This window comes from Sprattus sprattus, assembly GCF_963457725.1.
Source record: "Sprattus sprattus genome assembly, chromosome: 6".
NCBI classification, from domain to species: Eukaryota; Metazoa; Chordata; class Actinopteri; order Clupeiformes; family Clupeidae; genus Sprattus; species Sprattus sprattus.
Window position 1 is genome coordinate 12,333,756 of NC_137925.1, and position 14,821 is coordinate 12,348,576.

Here is a 14,821-nt window from a genome sequence, read left to right on the forward strand (position 1 = left end):
TTGGCTCCACAAACCTCTGATTGAGTACACCATTGTGTGTTGTGCAGCATAAGTATCTCCTAATAAGTGCTGTCAGGCGAGGGAATATTAGTACTGCAAATCTAGTTATATGGCCTGATATCTTCAAATCTACTCCAATCACTTTCCTCTTCCACCATCCCCAAATCCAGTGGTCATTTCCCTTCCATCTTCAGCCCCTAGCATCATTCTTCATAGGTTGGAAAGCAAATTATGTAACAAACTCAACATGTCTGCCACAAGATACAAAACATTCTATTTGCAAAAAAGCACACAACCATTTTGAAAATACACATTTACTGCATTTCAATACACATTTACTGCATTTCAAAGTAATACAGACATTTCAGTGTGGGTTTGACAAAGACCCAAAATGAAAAATAAAATAAAAAACAAGAGAAACATTCATCAATCCTCCTCCTGCTGACTGGCCAAAAGGACAGTGGTTAGTGTTGACAAACTAGAGTTTAAAGGCTAAAAAAAGGGGTCAGAGTTCAGATGTTGTAGTGGCAATGCGCGATTGTCCCAGTGATGGCCCTAAAGAGCTCGTCCCTAAAGCCTAAACACCTCTGTGTCGCGCAAGACTCTCCTCCTTTTTTCCCCAAGTGCTGAGCCTCCAACCCACACCTCACTCAGGGAGTCCCCCCAGATCCTCTGGGCCAGTCCCCTCAGAGCCAATCACGAGAGGTTGGCAATGTTGGCAAGGAAACGCTGGGCCCACCACTCTTCCAGATCAATCGGCACGAAATCTGCAAAATGGATCGGAGACATTTTACATATGAACTCCTGTTTTGCAATTTGAGCTTCAACAAAAATTACAGTTACTTATTTGTATTGACATGGAACGAAAAAGAGGAAACGTAAAGGACAACCTTAGGGATGGAGAGAGAGAGAGACAGTAAGAGAGACATAAGGAGAGACAGAGAGAGAGGGAAAGAGAGAGACAGAGACACAGAGAGATATAGAGACAGAGAGAGAGTGACAGAGAGAGAGGAAATATTCCCGCCCAAGCCCAGGGAGATCTGTTGAAACCCTGTAAATCTCTAACAAGATAAGAGCCCAGGACAAACAGGCCTGACCTGTTGCCCCCTAGTGTCTGTGAAAGCAGAGGGAAGGGAGAGATACTAAAGTAACCGGATCCAAGAAGAGGTGAGATGCACCCACAGGTTATATCAAATGATGCAACTTCGAAAAAAGGTGTGTCACCAAATTCCTCAATTGCAAGGGATCCTGCAAGTTGAACATTAACCAACTACAGCGCACGTAATGAAAGGGATTAAATCAGGGAAGGCTTCCAAATCTTTTGGTTCCATAGAGGACAATATTTTCCTTGCAAAAATCATGGGATCATAATCCAGGGAAGCTCATGCAAATTCTAATCATTCAAATGTACTGCTGAGACGGGCTGAAATAAAAGTGACCATCACATTAGCTATTTCTCTGCATGGTGTGAACTTCCTAGCTAAGATACACTTCAGCAGCCTGTTCATGGATGCACTTGTCTTTCACTAATCACCACGGAGTCTCTCACCGCACTCTCTCATCTGGATTAATGCACTTTTATCCAGTTACGCAATTAAGGAACTGGAGCACCACGCGGCAGCTGACCATCTGACACCATCTGACCACATGAGCTGCTGAGAAGCACAGGGGGGAGAAGAAGAGGACTCACTCTTCAGCTGGGGATTGGGAGTCTTCTCCGAGTACTGCACAGGTCCCAGACCTGCTTCAGAGTCCCCTGCTGCTGCTGCAGAAGCATCTCCCAGTTGCTGCTCCACATCCTGCCAGGCTACAAAAATATACACACAAACACAAGACGCACACACACACACACACACACACACACACATATGCAAAACACACACGTCATTCCTTGTTACCTTTCACAGGATAAATACTAAGCAAAGTGTCTCACTCATCTTCATAGGGTCTCATTTGCTATCATTGATACACACACACACACACACACACACACACACACACACACACACACATTTAAAATCCTCAATACACATCTGGTAAAAAGCTGGTAAGCTGGATCTCTACTTCAGTTGCTACAGATCACCTTCTTCCTCTGTGGAAGATGATTCATAGGTAACCTATGAAAAGGGAACATAGCCCAAAGATAGCTCTCTGGCTATGACTACTTACCTTCATATACAAACTTGACATTCTCTTCGTGAGAGGGGGTCAATCCTTCAGCCTGGGCATCTGCCTGTGGTGTAGTTTGTGTGTGGAGTTTCTTCTTGTTTAATCCATTAAACACAATCTTGGGTGCAGGGGAGCTGATGAATGGTAAAATTAAATCAATCTTACTCCACTCAAACATGAACACATAAAATGTACCCTAATATGGATAAAGCTGGGAGGACAGATAAGTATTTTATACTATGTGAGGAGTTCCATCTTTTTGATAGGGTCTTAATCTGTCAGCGAGCAATGCATGCATAGACATGCTTTTATGTCTATGAATGCATATGTCTAATAACGAACCGAAGGACCCTACATTACAAAGGGTTGCATTTGTGCCGTATGAGACTTGAGCCATCGGGCTTGCCGTACTTCCTCTTACAAAACTTTGTATGATGACGAAATTACGAAAGGCTTGAAAGACATGCGACCGTGGCTAGGGCAGATAGCGCGGCAACGATACGAGCTGTCGTTAATGATCAACGTTAATGTTTTCGTACGTAATTGTTTCAAGAACATTGCTCTACCTGCGATCTCTTGCAGGTCGTACTTCAGTAGTTTTCTCTTGTCGAGCAAGAATGTCCTACCTAGAGCTATCGCTACTTTAGCTAGCAAGCTATTTTGCTATCTAGTTACCTGGGGAGTTAATTAATGTAAGCTAACTGGCGAAGAAAGGTTCGAATATATGTATTCATCGTGTAAACCATATCCGCTTATGTGCATACATTTCGTTGAGTCGTTCAATTAACGTTTGTGTCAAAGTAACAGCCAATCTCCTAGTGCTTGCTGTCTAGCCGCTGGCTGGCACAGCTAGCTAGCTTGGTAACATTGCATCAGGAAGGTTATCCAATCTCTTTTATTTAAACTTAGATGAGGCAACATAGTGTTGTGTCATATAAGAATACGGTTTCCCGACAGCATTTGTATTTCAGGGTCTTAACCTTTTTCATCGTGTGCTAAAATTGCGGAGAACCTTGGCTAGGTTGTGTTGCAATCACAGACTATTTTGGCTAACCATAACACCTCGGCACTGTAACCTTGTCATGTACAAGGTCACGCCTTCCTCAGCTCAGAATCACTTTACATTAAAAAGGATACTGTAAATAACTTCAGCATATGTGCATAAAGTTAACACGATTTTGCGTTTTTGGTTTCATGACCACAACAACTTTTCGGATATAGGCGACAAGCAAATGACATTCTGCCTATACAGATGAAGTTAGCCGACTAGCATTTTGATCAGCTGACTAACAATATTACCTATTTAGCTGACGCAAGTGTCATACGGCTACACCATCCTGAAACGCGTGGAAGAAAGCCACATAACGATGATCATTTGTGTTAATAACGTCTACACAAATGCCTCGCTTTGCTTCACCATGTCGTGGGCAGTAGGCAACATGACAACAGTAACTGTAGACTTGCATCACAGCTAATGAGTTAGCATGGATAGCCATTATGTTACTCACCTTGTCGCTGACCAAGATGTTTGTTTGTGCTTGAAGTCGTTTATTTGGTTGTCAATCTGTTGTGTTGGACCTTAATTCAAATAAAAAAGTACAGTCACAACAAGCATACAATAGACAGACGTTAGAATGTGTATAAAGCACAGTGTTGGTATTCAAATTATTCGGACAAAAACTGTTTTAACTTGGCCCAACATTAAAAAGCTAGAATATAACTACACAAGCACATTTTGATAATATTCCCTGATGTTCATATGCTACTGTTGCTAAGGCAATAGTAAATGAAGTATGAATGAATGAATGACACCATATGCATGCAACAGAATAATCACCCTGAGGTCAAGGAGTAACGTTACACTCACCTGTTCTCCTCTGCGTAACAAGTTTGCTGGGACCCCTTGTAATTGTGTACATCATGTGCTGGAAAACTCTGTGCAAAATTCAGTGTGGCACTTTGAAAAGTGTCCAAATACTTGCTTGATGTCCAAGTAGGTTGCGCAGCAACGACGACCGGGTAAAGGCGCACAAATATTTCTTGAAATAAATGTATATCCTCGTGATAGTCCTTGGCACGGTCTTTCTCTGGTGGCAGCCACGGTGAAATTTGTATTTGGAATATGACTTGATATCGTTTCAGCGAATTCTGAGTAGGCCAGCAACTGTTCCTCAACTCTCAAACACAAGCAAACGAATGAAGCGTCTTTGCAATACCGGTGTAGGTCAGTCTAGGTTAAAAGCATGGATGACTCCCGATAACATTACTACATCACAGATTTATAAAGCTGTTTTCCTACTGGCTTGTACCTGCAGAGCCTAGTGGAGGTAGGTGATTCACTTGGACCCTTGGGACCTCTTGAGGGGTGCTAAACCGAGTTCTGACAAGAAACAGGTACGCTATTCAGTAGGCTATCGAATGCTTCTCACACGCTGTCCAGAACTGGTCAGGTCCAGTGACGTTGCTACACGCCTCCCTTGACGTTTTAAAGGGAAAGCGTGCTTGTCAAAGCATGATGCCACCTCCTGTGTATGATGACTGGGTAATGCCCAAATTCTGCAATTTGCGACAAGATGCCCTTCGAAAATATGGAACAAATTTAATTAATGCGATCACAAAACATGTAGGCTACATATATAGTCATTACTGTCGTCAGTGTTAAGGGGACAGACATAAATATGAACAGAAACCTTGCAGTTGTGTTGGTTAACTAATGGTCTTAACTAATGGCCTAATATATATATTCTTCAAAGGCTATATACATACAAGTATTTGTTTTCTGCAATTAAATAGAAAAAGAACGAGAAGCTGCCCCCTGTAGGCAGCCCATACCCATACCTCGAGGGCCGTAACTTGCTTACTTTCTATGATTGTGCCTGTAATGCCATGAAACTCACATACGTGATTGCATCAGCATGTTTGCATTCAGTTTATGTCTCAATTGTAGTGAAAAGTTATGGTCACAAGTCGTTTTATGGGGCAAATGTGTAACTTTTTAAGATTTGCGTAAGAATTTGATTGCGCAATTGGTGCGTTTTGACAGGAGCTCAAGGGTAATTGGGATTAGTCATTTCATCAATTATTAGCTGCATACAATGAATATCCCAAGTGTATTATCAAAGGCCAGGTCGGCTTGGGACCATTTTGACACGCATTAGACTGTAGCTAGTATCCACAGTATGCATCTCACTGGCATTTGGAAAACAAACGCTGTAAAGACAATTAACAGATAAAACCCTCATCCACCACTATTTTGGTTTGAAGAATTTATGGCCGTTGCCGTAGCCTATTTTGTCTTCAATTTGACTTCACCCCCCTTCAAACTGGAATGTTACAATTGTCCTCGTCCACTGCAGCTGTCCCCAAGGCACTCACTACATTTACATGGAAATTAAAGAAAAAGTAAGGCACATGTGCTTGAATTATTGTAAATATAGTCAAGACAGATGTATGTTGTCAGTTAAGTAGGCTATTAACTAGGCCTACCTATTTTTAAACTGTCTCAGTGACCTTGCGAAAAACGTCAATGCGTGATTGCTGAAACATCTTTTAAAATACAGAAGTGCTTGAATTGATTGACTGTAAACGCGTCTCATGTCCACAGCAGCACATTATACCAATCACTGTGAAAAAGGATGGAAGTCATCTATGCCAGAAAACATCCGCACGTTTGAAGCTGCAATAATGTTGGCTTACACAGTAATGCAAGTGATAAGGTCCTAATTTTGGCCAAGGTCGGTATTATTTTGAAACAGGAAAAAAAACCTTGGAACAGTTTAGATCTGTTTAGACCAGTTTGAACTGGATATTATCATAGTTCTCGAATCGCCTCCAACCCCCGTCCTCAATGAGCATAAAATAGAATTCTCCATGTTAGTTTTGCTTGAGAATGTTCTGCCATACGCAAGGAAGGACCCCCCAAAAGTATATAGAGCCACCTCTTTTACTCAATGTTTCATAAACAGAAACTGCAGCTATTTCATTTTTCTATGTACTTCTTCTTTAGTCATTGTATGCCATGGTAGGAGCATTTCCTGGGACAGGCAATAGGTATATTCACCAATGCTACATAAAGTCCTATCTAATGTGTTTTGGCATCATCACTTATATATTTTTGTAGAGTGTAAAACTTCCAGCATGCATGCTGCATAATGAGATACTGTGGGTAGCTCCCAGCATGCTGTGCGGGTGAGAGACTGGTTGTTCTATCAGTTTGCAAATGTTCTGTTCTAGAACATTAAATGGCTTTGGTTTAAAATGTCTACTAAACACCTGACCTTTACCTTTAGAATAATGCAGCGTATGTCTCCCTTTTCTGTCTGATGTAGTGGGTGTGACTGTATATCACTTTATCTGTGTGTTTTACTGTCTAATGTCAGTGTTAGTCTAGCACTGGTTTAATGTCATCTGTCCAACGTCAATGGCATCGTCCTGTTTCTCCAAGTGCGTACGTGTTTTCCTGCCTGGGTTGCCTAAAAATGTAAAGTGTCTTCCAGCAGAAGCTAAGACAGGATCTAGTGGCGTAACATAGTTACGATGGGCCCAGGTGCAGGCTATTTTGGCTGGCCCTAGTTGGTGGCGTAAGGCCTATAACACTTGAAACTGTCATAGTAGGTCACTAACCTACCTGTAGCTATTTTTGGCAATATGACATTTACATATTTACATTTAGTCATTTAGCAGACGCTTTTGTCCAAAGCGACGTACAAGGGAGAACAATCAAGCTAAGAGCATTAAAAAACCTGGTGTAACCATAAATATTGCTTATAAAACGACATAGAAAGAATAAAAAAAGAAGTGCGGGCCTGTTGCTGCTTAAGTGCAGGTTGAGCCAAGGTGCCAGTTTAGGAAGAGAGGTGCTCTTTGAAGAGTTGGGTCTTCAAGAGTTTCTTAAAGGTAGGGAGGGACGCTCCTGCTCTGGTAGTGCTAGGCAGGTCGTTCCACCAACGTGGAACTACAACTGAGAATAGTCTGGATTGCCTTGCTTGCACTGGGGGCAGTGCCAGACGACGCTCACTGGATGAGCGCAGCGTCCTGGGTGTGACATTTGCCCTTACAAGAGCATTTAGGTAGGTGGGAGCAGACCCAGTAAGCACTTTGTAGGCAAGCATAAGTGACTTGAATTTGATGCGAGCAGCTACTGGCAGCCAGTGGAGCTCAGTGAGTAGCGGGGTGACATGTGCCCTCTTTGGTTGGTTGAACACCAGGCGCGCCGCTGCGTTCTGGATCATCTGTAGTGGTTTTACCACGCATGCCGGCAGGCCCGTTAGGAGGGCGTTGCAGTAGTCGAGGCGGGAACCCACCAAGGTTTGCACCAGGAGCTGGGTGGCATACTGGGTTAGGTACGGCCTGATTTTGCGGATGTTGTAAAGCGCAAAGCGGCATGACCTCGCGACAGAGGCAATGTGGGCTGTGAAGGTTAGTTGGTCGTCAATAATGACCCCGAGGTTTCTTGCTGTTTTGGATGGAGCCAGAGATAAAGAGTCAGTCTTGATGTTGATGTTGTGGTGGATGAACTGTTTGGCTGGGAAGACCATCAGTTCTGTTTTGGCCAGGTTCAGCTGAAGGTGGTGGTTTTTCATCCATGTGGATATATCAGCAAGACAGTCTGAGATCCGTGCCGAAACAGTGTTGTCCTCAGGAGGGAAGGACAGAACCAGTTGAGTATCATCGGCATAACAGTGGTAGGAAAAACCATGCGAGCGGATGATGGGGCCCAGCGAGGTGGTGTAGATGGCAAAGAGAAGTGGTCCCATTACAGACCCCTGGGGCACCCCAGTGGTGAGGTGGTGGGGTACAGATAGATGACCTTGCCATGACACCTTGAATGAGCGCCCAGAGAGGTACGATTCAAACCAGGAGTGCGCCTTGCCTGAGATGCCCATACTTGAAAGTATGGACAGAAGAATGCGGTGGTTGACTGTATCAAACGCAGCTGATAGGTCAAGCAGGACAAGAACTGAGGATTGAGCTGCTGCTCTAGCTGTTTTTAAAGCCTCTGTCACAGATAGCAGGGCTGTTTCGGTGGAGTGACCGCTTTTGAATCCAGACTGGTTTGGATCGAGGAGATTGTTTGTTGACAGGAACTCTGTGACCTGTTTGGAGGCTGCCCTCTCAAGTGTTTTAGATAGGAGAGTGAGAAGTGAGACCGGTCGGTAGTTTTCCACCTGAGTGGGATCGAGAGACGGCTTTTTGAGCAGCGGCGTCACCCGAGCCACCTTGAATGAAGAAGGAAATGTTGCAGAACTAAAAGAGGCATTAATCACCTGTGTTATTGCCGGTAGGACGGCAGGGGAAATGGCTTGAAGGATGTTGGATGGGATAGGGTCCAGCGGGCATGTAGTTGGACGGCTACCTGCTAGGATTTTGGAGACCTCACTCTCAGTGAGGGGGGTGAAGGAGGGAAAAGATGAGTTATTGATGGTAGCGCCCTTAGGGGGGGAAGACAGTTGGTCGAATTGTTTCCCAATGGCTGCCACTTTCTCTGTGAAGAAGGAAGCAAAGTTATCGGCTGTGAGGTTAGTAGCTGGGGGAGGAGGAGGAGGGTAGAGCAGAGTTTTGAAGGTGGAAAATAGTTTCCGAGCATCAGTTGCACTGTTGATTTTGTCATTGAAAAAAGTTTTCTTAGCAGCAGTGATGCTGGTTGAGAAGGAGGCCAGCAGTGTCTGGTAGCTTGCAAGATCGTCCTGTGCTGCAGATTTGTGCCACTTTCTCTCAGCCGCTCTGAGATTGGAGCGCTGCGTTCGGAGGGTATCATTCAGCCATGAATGAGACTGGGTAGCTCGCGCAGGTCTGGTAGAAAGTGGACACAAACTGTCCAAGCATGAGCTTAGAGTGGAGCAGAGAGATTCTGTGGCGTCATTGACACCTAGTGAGGAGAAGGTGGAAAAAGGTGGAAGAGTAGAGGAAACCAGGGAGGAAAAGTGAGTGGGGGAGAGTTTGCGGAGGTTGCGCCGGAACGAGACCATAGGAGGAGGGACAGAGGGTTGCTCAATGAGTCGAACATCAAAGCGAATGAAGAAGTGGTCTGAGAGATGGAGAGGGGTTACAGTTAGGTTTTCCGTGGTGCAGTTCCGAGCAAGGATGAGGTCGAGCTCTTTCCCTGCTTTGTGAGTTGGGGGAGTGGGTACCTGTTGTAGGTCGAACGAGTGGACCAGGGTCCGGAAGTCAGCCGAGTTGGGGTTGTCTAGGTGGATGTTCATGTCGCCAAGGATGAGTATTGGACACTCATGGTCAGGGATGGCTGACAGCAGGGTGTCCAGCTCATGGACGAAATCGCCCAGTTGTCCTGGTGGCCGGTAGATAACAATCACATATGTTTTAACAGGAGCAGTTACCATAATTGCATGATATTCAAACGAGGCATACCTGTTTGATATGACTTGGCTATTCAGACTATTTAAATTTACATAAATATGTCTATGGGCCCCGGCCCCGGCTACGTGCAAAGGACCATGTGAGACAGCTGCCGCCTCTCCAACGGCCTACCCGTCTGCCGACATCAAGAGCTCCTCGGTCGGGGAGAGATGAAGCTACCGCGCAACAACAGGGAGGGGGCCACCCAAGACATACCTCATTCAGTTACAGCTGGTGGCCCAATTCAACATGTGGTTGGTGGAGAAGACTGGGGCACAACCCTGCAGATTCTCACCGACCTCCAGCTTGCTGGCCATTGAGAGAGCGCTACAGCACGGGTTCGGCCGACAGATCTTGGCTAACTACAGGCACAAGTTTATGCAGCCAATCTCCACTTCTACACCCGTCGTGGATACCCCACCTTCGACGCCGCCATGCAAGAGGAGTTCGCCCTTTAAGCCTTCTTCTGGGGGCTCCAGCCAGAGCGACTCTAGGAGGTTATGAGACTAAGCGTACCACAGACCCTGGCGGTGGCCCTGACAAAAGTATAGCAGGTCAAGCATGGGTGCTGTTCTAGCAGGAAGCACCAGGTGTGCCAGGATGACCTGGAAGGGAATGACAAGCAGGAAGTTACCCTCCAGGGTCATCACGACCATACAACTGCAGTGATCAAGGTTACCCACAGCATAGACATAGCAGCCCACAGAGAGCTGACTGAAGCCTCATGCTTTCACATTCACATCTTGCTGTAAGATTGACCCGGGGAAGTGCACTTTGTTACATGGGTGATGCATCATGGTTAATTAGTGCAAGAAATCTGATTCATATAAATGAACTTCAGCCTTCACCCTAGAATGTGCACTTTGCGGTAAAAGGGTCATCTCAAACATTAGTTACTGAATTGCGTATAGCCTAATGTTTAGTGACCTAGTATTGAGGACTCCCGGTGATTTGCAGTTTATTGTCATGTATGGAAGTGTCCATGAGTGGACGTCTGAGTGTTTAACCTATTCTGTTATTTACCACATTTTATGGCACATTGTGGGTCATTTTTAGTGTTAATATGGATACACAGTACTCCTCTACAAACTGCTTTTCACCCTAAATAAGTAGTTTACCGATCTTAATAGCCTTTATGCATTCCACTATATTAGGTGCCATGTGCTCTGATATCCAATCCACTGTCATTTGTCTACAATTGCAGTCATAGCATACTGTATGTCAATAACACCTTTGGTTCTTTGTGAAACATGAGAATTCTTAATGAAGTGGTTTGGCACCCAACCTCTAATGTTCAATTCATAATACTATGCTGTAACACTATGAAGGCATTAAAGTCAAATTTATTTATAAAGCACATTTAGAAACACCTCAAGCTGACTGCTGAAGTGCTGTACAATTAAATCACAATAAAATATAAAATCAAAAAGAAAAGACATCTAGTTAGTGATGTTAGCAAGCTTGTTATAACACACTTGGACATTGATGCTAGTTATAAGTGCTCTCGCATTGACTTCTTTGTAATGTTATTGTGATAGCTATGTTGGCTAGCTTGCCAACAACTTTCCTAACACAGTCAAAAATCAAGAAAGTGCAACACAAGACAGCAAATAAGTTACTGAATAGTCCAGCAGATAGTAGCCCCCTACCTGGCGGCTCCAGAAACTCCATAGTGTTACTTTAAAATTAATCCTGAACCTCACTGGAAGCCAGTGGACAGAGGCCAGGGTAGGTCTAATATGGTCATTAAAGCTTTGTGTAGTTTTACAGCTGTGGTGGCTTAATTCATACCTAGTTCATTCTAATGTTGCATGCTTTAAGGACAAATCTTTTGTAATGTATTTCAATTAACCAAAGATGACCCTGTATCTGGGACTTCCACAATGGCTGATCCAGAGGCAAGACCTCAGCGTGTGGAATCTGTATCCAGACCCCAGACTCAGAACAGTATTGCACAGGTTACGTGAATAGAGTTTTCCAGAACATGTTAACATAGCAAGAGTTGCTCATTTAAGTTATTTGAACATCGTCTTTGCGGCCCATTCTCCCAAATGGCGGACGAGGACCCGCATTTTATACACCAGATTGTGGCTATCAAATCCCTGGGAAATCTATGTGTTTACTTAAGATGACTTTGTGGTTGTTTGTAGAACACTTGCAATCCCCGATCGGTAAAGTTAGCTATGGTTATAGCTTCTGCTCACCTTATGAAATTGCTGATGCATTAAGCTCAGTGACTTGCCTTATAGTCTGAGGACAGAACAGTAAGTGACCTTGTGAAAGTTGTGAAGGTCAGAGAAAGACCCCTGCTGGTGTGTTTGTGGAGTGAAGGTTACCCACACAGCCCAGGAAGGGACAGAAATAGACGAATGCAGATAAATGCTGCCTAGCAGTGGTTTTGACATTGCAAAGCATAATGCCATAATGGTTTTAATATGGCTTACACCACAATATAACATTGACCTCTGATGGCAAGTTACGTATATGTAATAACTGTCAGACTTGAGTAAGTATTTTGCCTGGTGTGATGTTAGGGTGTGGTTTGGTGTTAACTCAGTACTGCCCCAGGATGAGTTATTCAACTGACCTTACAATAATGGTTGTCTTTAGAGTGGATTTGCAAAAGATACTGAGGTCAAGTCATCTTAATTGTAAGTTATAGATATCCTTATCAGACTTGATGTAACTTTAGCCAAAAGCTGCTTTGGAGGCCTTCAAGGTATAATGTATGATGTGATGCCTCTAAACCAAGCAAATTCCAATGGAGTTTTTCTGGGCCAAATTGAAATGTTGTGGAAACCTTCCAGAGGGTTGTAATAGACTATAATTCATTTACTATATATTTTCTGTAAAAAAGAATGGAAGTTCTCTTTGGTTAAGGTTTTGGTAAGAAGTTGCCTTTGGTGAACATGGTTAATATCTATAGATCTTAACAGAATTACAAAATAGATCTTTACAAGAATTACAGAATCAAACTCAGTTCCTTGTGTCTGCTTGTTCTGAAGGCATTAAAGATCAGTGCATTCCTAAATGCTTTTATTGATGATACTCTCATTCAGTGTGCCTTAACTGGTTGGGAATGTCAGTGGCTGCAAGTGTATATAATAAGGCAGTGGTGTGATCTCTGTAAAGATACAACGTCAGTGTGGGTAGCTTATAACAGGTTTGAGTGAAACATTTCTGTTTCTGCATATATGGGAGAATGCTCCTTTTTCCATAAATTTTTTTTTTTAATTCCTAATTCCTGATGTGGCTTGATTTACAAATCGTTTTTTTCGGAAGGACATTCTATGCAGCCTGTGAGATGTCTCTTACAATTTCAGCCAATCACATGAGGGTAAATTCGAGGGCATGATTACATACATATGTATCTCATACCACTAGGTGGCAGTCTTGTTTTATTCAGGCCTTTGTGTATGCAGTAGCCTAAGAAACAAGACTTGCATTTGGTTGTTTAGGATAAGGCGTAATTTACATGCATTAACACATCATTTTGAAAAATTATTCTTTCCATAACAGCCTATGATCTCAACATGCAGTACATCTCTCTCTAACACTCTTTCTCAATTTTTCTCCATATTTTTGTTTTGTTTATTTTCTTTCACTCAACACACTGCAGTGACTGTAGAGGGAAATTAGCCTTTGTAAGCTATTGATAACAATTCAGATGAACTATAGGCATTATAACCTGCTATGATTACTAGCCATTAAGATAAGTGATGTATGGTCTGAGTCATGTCCTGCCTAGAGGGTGTCATGTGTTGTTACGTTTTCTGCACCTGTCCCCTATAAATCCTGCCATTGTCACAGTTTTCCGGTTCAGTCTTGGAGCTTCGTGGCCTCTTGTTGCTATATCTAACTGTTTAACTGTCATTTCTTCCCTTGGACTGTAGTTAATGTGTTTTTTTGTTTCCTTTTGGTGTGGAATATGCACACAGTAGTAGCAACGCTAGCAAACATCAAAGAATTGAAGCCGGAGCAGGAAGAATGGGTACATGTATTCATCAAGGGTAAAGGCATTGTTACATCATCAAGGTTAAACGCATTGTTACATCATCAAGGGTAAAGGCATTGTTACATCATCGAGGGGAAAGGCATTGTTACATTGGGACTTTGGGGTTTGGGAAAAGGCAAATATATCAGCTTGGACTGTTAGTGATGAAGTAGGAGGTATAGCAGTCCCATACTGGTTAATGCAGATTGGCTAAAGGCTGGACCACTGGTTTCAAAATGAACTCCCCTAACGGTGCAAAGACTGGAGGCCAAATGGAGTGTGGCCAGACCTTATCTATTCACAAACAGGGTCTGGTTGTACCAGGCTAATGAACAGGTAGTCGCAAAGATCTGAAATTGGAATGCAGCAGGTACACTATTGCATTGGATTGAAGATCTTTGATATCACAATAAATACAGCTATGCAGAGTCACATTTGTGTTAAGTCTTGGCATATTACTCTACCTTGTGAATTGACACACTTCTTTGGCCTCTGGCGTTGTCTTTGCCGGTTCCATATCCTTCAGCTTGTCAAAAAATACCTGTGTACCACTGTCCGTTAGGGGGTTTCAAAGCACAATTTGTATTTACAACAGTGGTGTTAAAGTGAGCTACACCCTGCAACTTTAGGGGGAGCTCAGAATTCTGGCATAATAGGGCTTTAAGAGTGGACTCGGCCATGGAAATATGTATTTACAGTTGTGTCTGGTATAATTGAATTTGCCTCCAAAGCCTTTAAAGCAGCTTAATGGAATTCCCAGTGACTCAATGTTAATATTATCGTAGGGCCTGGCATTGGGCCTCCCTTGCAGTCAAATGAATGGCTATGTTAGGGTTAGGGTTAGGGTTAGGGTAACCTGCTCGAGGCCACAGCACCCTCACTGTGGCAATACATTGCAATCCACCATAATCTAGGAGAGTTTTGAAATGTTTTTCATTCAAAGGCTTTCAAAGCAACCTGACTGAGTATGCATGCTGTTGGGAATGTAAGTGTCTTTTGATATATGGCCTCAGGAGGAATTGAAAATGAGCAGCCGAGAAGTGGAACAGACAGGGGAAACAGAACATAATTTGACAATTTAAAAAGATCTGCGCATGTGATCAATGCCATAGCGATCTGAAGCAGGCCCAGGGGGGAACTCTGTACTTCAGCTGTCCATCATAAGACAGCATAACCATGTCATATGATATTTGGTCTAACCTCCTGCGCTTGGTTACCAGTAGCTTTTTTGCTGCTTCCTTTACCATGCTCTATTAGAATGGAGTGGACTTCCGTTGGTATTTCGACTGTCAATCAAAAGAT

The 14,821-nt window shown here is 43.4% G+C and overlaps 1 protein-coding gene across 1 annotated transcript; it reads right to left on the minus strand.

Moving 5' to 3' along the window:
* Window positions 1-304: 304 nt before the first annotated feature.
* Window positions 305-4,562, minus strand: LOC308367169 (MAPK regulated corepressor interacting protein 2-like). Its single transcript, XM_080840986.1, has 5 exons — window positions 4,037-4,562; window positions 3,678-3,747; window positions 2,170-2,303; window positions 1,691-1,807; window positions 305-767 (listed from the first exon to the last, which is right to left on the minus strand). The coding sequence occupies exons 1-5, from the start codon at window positions 4,089-4,091 to the stop codon at window positions 697-699; spliced, it is 447 nt and encodes a 148-aa protein (XP_080697112.1). The 5' UTR covers window positions 4,092-4,562; the 3' UTR covers window positions 305-696.
* Between the last annotated feature and the right edge of the window lie 10,259 nt (window positions 4,563-14,821).